Raw genomic sequence first — 7,761 nt, forward strand, 5'->3', positions numbered from 1 at the left:
TCTGCCTGTGCTGGGGGAGCCCCAGATCCTCGGCTGTGTCTCCCAGTGCCCTGGGCTCTGGGGCCTCTGACACTGTGAATGGACCTAAAGTACCACGATGTGTAATTTAAAAGCATCAGAGTCAATTTTGTGTGAAGTTAACTTATCCTTTATTGCAATAAAACTCTATAAGCTATTATACAGGTTAAAGAAAAACTCAAAAATAGAAACAGTGAAATAACAGGGAGGGCAAGCCTCTGTTGGGCTGTAGCCATCACGAGCCCCGCGGTGGGAGCTGGGGCGGGCCCCCGAGGTGGTCAGGGGGCTGCTAACGGATCGAAGCAGGTTGTTCCAGAGGCAGGTTGCAGGTCTGGCCCTCTGGGGACCCCGATTGCAGGCACCAGGGCCTACTTCCGGGGTGGCCATGGGAGCAGGTGGCTCCTCCTCATGGGGCAGGGAACCATAGGTTCGACCAGCACGTGCACCACCTTCACCTCAGGAGCCAGCATCTCTGCCTTGACCAAGTCCTCATCTCCAGCAGCCACTATCCCTTCAGACCCGGAACCTTCCCCAGGCTCCACAGTTGGAGCTGGGGCGGGCTCCTCGGGTGGTTCAACAGGTTGCTCCATCCCCGAGGCCAGTTGCTCCATCGAGTTAGGAGGTGGCTGGGGCACATCCACGACCTCGAGAGCAGGGGGTGGTGCCTGCTCCTCTTCCAGGGCTCCCAGGGGTGCAGGGGGCTCCTGCAGGGCAGCAGTGACCACTATCTGCAGGGGCTTTGCCTCCCCAGCAGGCGGCTCATCGCAGGCCAAGCCCTCAGCCCCAGCAGCCAGGCCCCACGGGGCAGCAGGCCCCACGGTGGAGCTGGGGTGCATCCAGAGTGGGTTCAGGGTGTTTTCCTCGGGCCGAAGCTGTAGATCCAAGAAGACAAAGTATCACCACCAGGACAGACTGTCCACGTCCCTCCCAAATCAAGGCCACTCTTCCCGCCACTCGATGTGTGTGAGGGCAAGAGCCCTGGGAGGTGTCCCCAGGCTGCAGCCCGTGGGGTGGGGTGTGAGCCCACCCCTGCTCCTGGTCCAGCAGCAAGGAGGCTGGATCTGCGGCCCCCCCATCCCCAGCTCGGCCACCCCCAGTCCTCCTCACCCCCAGCCTCTCGCTCTGCTGCATGGAGGCGTCTGAATTGCCTCAGGTGACGCAGGGCCCGGAGATGCGCATCTGTGTGGCTGTGCTGTCTTAACAATTCCAGGAGTTTTATAAGGGAGGGAAATTCTGGGAACTGATGAAAGTCGTCCCCATAATAATTCAGCCATATTTCCATCATGAAGGACATGGCCCTGGGGAGGGACAGGCGGGAACAGGCATCAGAAGACAGGGCTCTGTCACATGCAGGTGTCCCGGGGAAGCCCTGCAGGACCCGGCCTTCCGCGCAGGGTGTCGGAGACCAGTCCTGCTCCTCGTCCCCCTGCCACCTGGTGGTCCTGCCTGCCACAGGCCTGCTCCCCGAGGAGGGGCTGGGATGCAACCTCTGTGTGGGGAGCCCAGGCCCAGGGGGTGACCATCAGCGTCTCTCCTGGGGAAGCAGGGCTCCCTCCTCAGCCTGGTCCCTGCCCACCTGCCCCTTAAGTCCACCGGCAGGCATCAGGGGACGGGGGGCGTCTGGCCTGTCATTGCCCTCACTGCACACACTGTTGCTCTGGGAAGCTCCAAGGCAGGAGGGCTCGGGCTCTGTGTCCTGCCAGGCCTTGCCAGGAGCCGCCCGGGACCGCCACCTTCCTTCCTGGTCTCTGTGCTGCCTCCCTCCCGAGGGGCCCCCGGGGGTGTCCTTCCACTGACTCTAATCTCCCTTCTCCCACGGGGCGGGGGCCGCCTGGTCCGGGAGCCCTCACCGGCCCTCCTGAGCACCTGCTGTTCCCCCGGGTCCAGGTGCCACCAGACTGGGGAGTACGATGCTCCCCACCCCCTCTGCTCTGGGCTCCAGGTGTGGGGCAGAGAGAGGGTTGGGGGGGCATGGAGAAGGTCTCCCTGAGGGGTCTCAGTGCCTCCCACCAAGCCCACACCCCATCCACCGCTCTCCTTTGCTCTTTTCCAGAAGGGGCATTAGACCTTTTCCCTGTCACGGGAATTGCAGATGTGTGGGGTGAGGGGGCAGCCCCCACCGCCCCACAGCCCCTTCGCTGCCCTCCAGGAGAGGGAAGGCCCTCCTGCAGGAGCCGGAGTCACTCACAGTTTCCAGCACTGCAGGACCACATCGTTGTTACCCCACGCATCTGCGATGCACCCATACCTAGAGGAGAGCAGGGACATCCCATGAATCGTCCTGTGGACGCGACCTCTCATCATAGGGGCTTCACCCTCTGACCCCGACTAGGCCTTGCCCCGGGGGCAGTCATTGTGCCCCGGGGGCAGTCAGCTTTGTGCGTGGGGCCACGGGCAGCTCCCGGAGAAGTGCCCGCACCTGCTGGGGCCTCCTGAAGGCTTGAGCATGAAAGGGCTCTGGCCAGGCCCATGGCCCATATCTTAGTGGGCTTGGGGGGTCCCGGGGTTCCCTGTCTGGCTGCCCCAGGACACAGACCCCCGATGGACTCTCAAACCTCCCTTTCAATGGGGAAACAGGCCGCTCAGGACCCTGGTGATGGGGGGGCAGGGAGGAGGCACAGGCCTGGTCACGGGGAGGAGGACGGCTGCTGAGCACAGGCACAGCCCCTCTGGCCGACCCGCCACAGGCCAGGCCCCGGGGCTGCCCTCCAGGACCTAGGCCCTGGGGGACCCTGCTCCAGGCGGGGGAGCAGCCCGAGGCCGGGAAGCTCACACCATCCCCAGCCTCCCCAGCAGCAGGTGGCCCAGCCCTGGGCTGCGGAGGGGCAGGTGCTCACTCGGTGAACAGCAGGTCCAGCACCTCGTCCGTGGTGGCGAATGTACGATAATCCTCTAAAAAGCTGAAGATGTAGATGACGTCCCTGCGCTGCAAGGCGAGCAGCAGTTGTCGGACTTTGTACTCCAGCAGCTCCGTCCGGGTGAGCTTGGTCAGGACGATCTGATGCCCCTTCCCGGCCGCGGCCCCTGCACCCTGAGGTGGGACAGAGGGGACGTGCAGCCTGCAGGGAGCCGCCAGGAGACCTGGGATCCCGCCCCGGCAGGCCCTGCGCTGGGGCCCCGTGGGCTTGAGGAGCTGGGGCTCCCTCTCCCGCTCAAGCTCCCTGCCTGTCTCTTACACAAACAGGACCAACTATGCAATAAAGAAACAATCTCAGAGGATAAATGTTCAAAATATTTGGATCATTACAAGGACCTCCAGAGACACAGAGAGAGTGACCGAGAGAGGCAGCCCACAGACAGAGGGAGAAGCAGCCCGTGCAGGAGCCCAGGGGGCTCGATCCCGGGCCTCGGAGATCAGGCCTGGGGGAAGGCAGGCGCTAACCCCCGGGGACCAGGCCTCCCCTGAGGGCTCTATTCTGATGTTCCCACACATCTGTGCGCAGGGACTCTGCATCTGGCCCAGGCAGGGGCAGGGCCATGGGGGCAGGTGTGGGGAGGGGGGGATCCAGACTCATGTGGGAGCAGGAGTGTCGGGGGGCCCAGGGGGTAGGTGCAGGCTGGCTTCTGGGACCCGGGGTCCTTCCTGCCGCATCGGGGCCCGGGTGTCGGGGGGCCCAGCCCCTGCACTCACCCTGAGCCCGCGCTGGCCTCCATTAGCTGCGCAGGGCACCTCCCTGCTCCTGGAGGCTGTGGGGCAGACGACCCCTTCCTCCCGCTCGCGCCCCACGACCCGGGTGGAGCTCTGTGGAGACAGTGCCCGGCAGCCAGGCAGGAGGCCTCAGCGCCCGGTCTGGCCCCCTCGGCTGGGCCGCACCCCCAGCTGCCTCCACCCAGACACCCCACAGTGCAGGCGGCACCCACCGCCCCTGGGAACAGCAAAGGGATGTGGCTGCAGGGCCTCGGAGTGACTCTGGGGCGGGTAGAGGACCTCAGGAACCCTGTTTCCCCCCTGCCCACCTTGACATCAGGGTGACCCTGAAGGGATCCCCGGGGAATGTGCCGCCCTGCAGCGTCCCCCAGCCTGGATGGGACCTGCCCACACATCCCTGGTTCCCTGAACCTGAGGAGGAGGGGATGAGGCTCCCAGGATGGTGGCACGGGGGCCTGGCCTGGCCTGCGCTGTGTTACCTGACGGCGCCTCCTGATCACCGCCCTGACACCTTGGTACCTATGCTGGAGCCACTGCCTACAGCATAGGAACAAGCCGCACCCCTGGGGTTCCTGGGAGCCAGAGCCCCCAGACGTGGGCCGGCAGCAAGAGAACATCTCTAGTAGCAGATGTCTCCAGCCAAGTGAGAGGGGGCTGCACTGGATGCGGGTGCCTGGTTACGGGGGTTCCGTTCTGTTGGGCTCTGTGACACGGCAGTGACCTCACTTCCTGGGACCCCCTCCCTGACCCACTCCTGGAGGAAGCTGCAGGGGCAGCGCTCGTGCTGCCGACCCCCCCTCCCTGCAGGCGATGGCCTGTGCACACAGTGACACAACCACACCCTGTCCACAGGCCCCAGGGAAGGACTGTGTGCACCCAGGGCCCCAGCTTGGACACACACCTGGGTTCAGACACGACTGTCCAGTCTTCCCCGGTTTGACCCGGAGAAGCGTTGTGCCCGTCGGGGATGGTCTGCATCTTGCCTGTGGGATAGGGAGTGTCCTAGCGGGGCTTCCCCCAGACGTCCCAGGCCACTGAGGCCTCATATCTATGACCTTGGAGGCGGGTGTCACCTGCAGGACATACCTCCACCCACACGTTCTTCCTTGGTGTGTACATGCGTCCAGGCCCACGAGGTCCTGTGTGCACAGGACTAACACACTAATGTTACCTATATGGCAGGGCTGTTTACCTGTAAAATACTGCAAAAAACTACCTATTACAATGTCTGCTATTTATTGCTGTCACCAGTGATGTCGATGATAAGAGTCTTTTAAAAAGATACTTTTATTTTAAGATTATACTTTATTATACAGCTCTAAAGCCACACATGTTTTAAAATCCTAAATCCACATTGGGCCAGAACAGCTGGCTGATAAATAGATTACATTCCAAATATGTGTCAGTAGACACCATTAGCCAAATTAAAAAAAAAAGAATAATAGAAAAAGAGAGGCACTTTCTAGGGACAGTGTCCTTTACATCTCAAGACTATGTCTTGTTTTTTACATGTGGTATCTTATAGTAGTTGGAATTTTGGTATTTTAAATAAAGGGATTATTTTCCTCAAACACACACACACACACACACACACACATGGGCACCGGTACCCTCATTCTGGAGGCCCAGAAGATGACAGTCCCCCCGGGGCAGGGATGGGCAATAGCTCCCCACGATCCTAGGCTCCTGAATCCAAGGCAAACCCTACAGAAGGTGTCGGGGTCTTGGCCTAGAAGGGGTGAGGCCGTCCTCATCCGAACCCCTGCCTGTCGTGCGTTCCGGGCCCTTCCCTCGTTTCCCCTGGGTGAGCTGTGGACGGCGGTGCCCCCAGTGGGTCGCCCTGACCTGGGCCCTAGGAAACCTGCCGTCAGTCAGAACTGAACGTAGACAGGAGGCCCTGACTCTCCAGCCTGACCCCGACTGAACTGAAATCATGTGGTGTGTCCACGCACACTGACCGAGAAACAGAGACACGGACACACACGCAGACACATGTGCAGAACCAGGAAGTTGGCAGAGGAGAAGCAACATCATTGAAGATCATTAAATAAAAAAAGAAAGAAAGCTGAATCTCGAATGGAGAAAATGGAGCAATTAAAATAGAATCATGAAAAAATAATTCATCAAACCAAAAAGCAGAAAGAGGGATAAAGAGGCAGGAGCACATCGGTGACACAAGCGGCAAGCCTCGAATGTCAGGATGATCGTGCCTCACGGACTCCACGGAACACAAGTCGAGCAACAAGCAGCACCTTCCAGCAAAGGCCTAAGCGGATTATTTTGTGTTGTTTGTTTTTAAAGATTTTTATTTCTTTATCCAAGAAGGTGGATTTATTTATTTCTTTATCCATCCGAAGGTGGATGCTCAACCCCTGAGTCACTCGGGGGGTCTAGACTAAGCTACTTAAAATGTTCAAGTGATTGTGAATACTGTTTGTAATGTGGTAAAATTTCTGTTTACTAAGAAAGAGAGGGCAGCCTGGGTGGCTCAGCGGTTTAGTGCTGCCTTCGGCCCAGGGCCTGATCCTGGAGTCCCGGGATCGAGTCCCACGTCGGCCTCCCTGCATGAGCCTGCTTCTCCCTCTGCCTGAGTCTCTGCCTCTCTCTCTGTGTCTCTCATAAATAAATAAAAATCAGTATATACCACATTTTCTTTATCCATTTATCTTTGATGGACATTTGAGTTGCTCCCACCCCTTGGCTATGATAAAGAATGCTTCTATGAAGATGGAGGTCTCTCGGAGACTTTATTTCTCTTTCTTTTTTTTCCATCTTCTTACCTTAATAGAAGCGCGAACACTTCTCACTGTAGTATTCCAGCTGTTCTCTCTTTGAATCTCAGGCCGAATTCATAGGTTTTCAGGATGATTTGAAAGTTATCTAGGTAAGTGGGTGGGGACAGGTGACCTGGGGACCCTACTCTTCCGCCATCTTGCCCCGCCTCCTAAAAAATCTTAAATAACTGACTAAAAACTATTAGAAATGGTGGAAGAGTTCAGTAAGCATTGCACATAAAAGATCAATCTCCAAAAATCAACTGTATATCTACATACTTTCAATGAACAATCCAAAAATAAAATTTGAAAAAATAAACCCATTTACAAGAGCATCAAAAATATAAATAAAATTCTGAGGAATAAACTTTACAAAAGAAGCTTATAACCCAATTTCTGAAAACTACAAACACTATTTAAGGAAATTGAAGATCTAAATATTTGGAAAAAATCATATATTTATGCACTGAAAAATTTAACATTGTTTCATAGCACCCCTGGTCCAAATTATCTCCAGATTCTATTACCTTCCAATAAGTAGATAAACATTCTCACACTCAGATGGAATTGCATGGGTGCCTAGTATCCTGAAAAAGAACAAAGTAGATGGAATTCTCAATTTCGAAACTTTCTGAAAAAGAATAGGAAACAAGACAGTGTGAGAACAGTGTGGTACTGGCGTAAGGATAGATATATTAATCAATGAAATAGGTTTCAGGATCCAGAAGTACACCATACATCCATGATCAGCTGAATTTAAGTATCCGTGCCATGACTATCCAATAGGGTAAAAAACAGTCATTTCAACAAATGGTCTTGGAACACTGGATGGCCACATGCAAAAGAATGAAGTTGCATCTTCACCTTACACCAAATACAAAAACTAACTCAAAATGGATTAAATCTAAATACAGGACATAAACTAAAACTTCTTAGAAGAAAACATGCAGATAATCTTTTGACCTTGAGTTTAGCATAGAATACTTCAATATGGCAAAAAGCACTGGACTTCAGTGTTAAATGCTCTTGTTCTTCAAAGGACATAATAATGAAAATAAAAAAGCAATCCATATAATGAGATAAAATGTTTGTAAATCATATACCTAATGAGAAACTTATTTCCTGAATATATGAAAAACACTAATAAGTCAATAATATAAGTACAAAAAGCTCAATTTAAAAAAAAATGGGCAAAGGATATAAATAGACATTTCTCCAAGGAAGATCAGAAATTGCTGATAATTACTTGACAAGATACCCAACACATTTTCAATTTTCATTGTATCCATTACCAAAGCATCTAACCATACCGTGAAATAG

The 7,761-nt window shown here is 54.9% G+C and overlaps 1 protein-coding gene across 1 annotated transcript; it reads right to left on the reverse strand.

Annotated features, from left to right (window-relative positions):
- Window positions 1-386: 386 nt before the first annotated feature.
- Window positions 387-4,284, reverse strand: LOC119878179 (ral guanine nucleotide dissociation stimulator-like). The gene is made up of 6 exons (XM_038588896.1): window positions 4,147-4,284; window positions 3,650-3,760; window positions 2,856-3,049; window positions 2,207-2,266; window positions 1,133-1,316; window positions 387-890 (listed from the first exon to the last, which is right to left on the reverse strand). Exons 1-6 carry the CDS (start codon window positions 4,282-4,284, stop codon window positions 387-389), a joined length of 1,191 nt encoding a protein of 396 aa, XP_038444824.1.
- Between the last annotated feature and the right edge of the window lie 3,477 nt (window positions 4,285-7,761).

This window comes from Canis lupus, unplaced genomic scaffold, assembly GCF_011100685.1.
Source record: "Canis lupus familiaris isolate Mischka breed German Shepherd unplaced genomic scaffold, alternate assembly UU_Cfam_GSD_1.0 chrUn_S1127H1298, whole genome shotgun sequence".
In the NCBI taxonomy this organism is placed as follows: Eukaryota; Metazoa; Chordata; class Mammalia; order Carnivora; family Canidae; genus Canis; species Canis lupus.

Bases quoted from the DNA above. Each gene is read 5' to 3' on its own strand.
- LOC119878179 (XM_038588896.1), bottom strand. From the start codon at position 4,284: ATGTTCTCTTGCTGCCGGCCCACGTCTGGGGGCTCTGGCTCCCAGGAA. The intron at 3,050-3,649 runs GTGAGTGCAGGG...GTCCCACCTCAG, and splicing joins GAGGCCAGCGCGGGCTCAGG to GGTGCAGGGGCCGCGGCCGG. The intron at 2,267-2,855 runs GTGAGCACCTGC...GCTCTCCTCTAG, and splicing joins CTGGACCTGCTGTTCACCGA to GTATGGGTGCATCGCAGATG.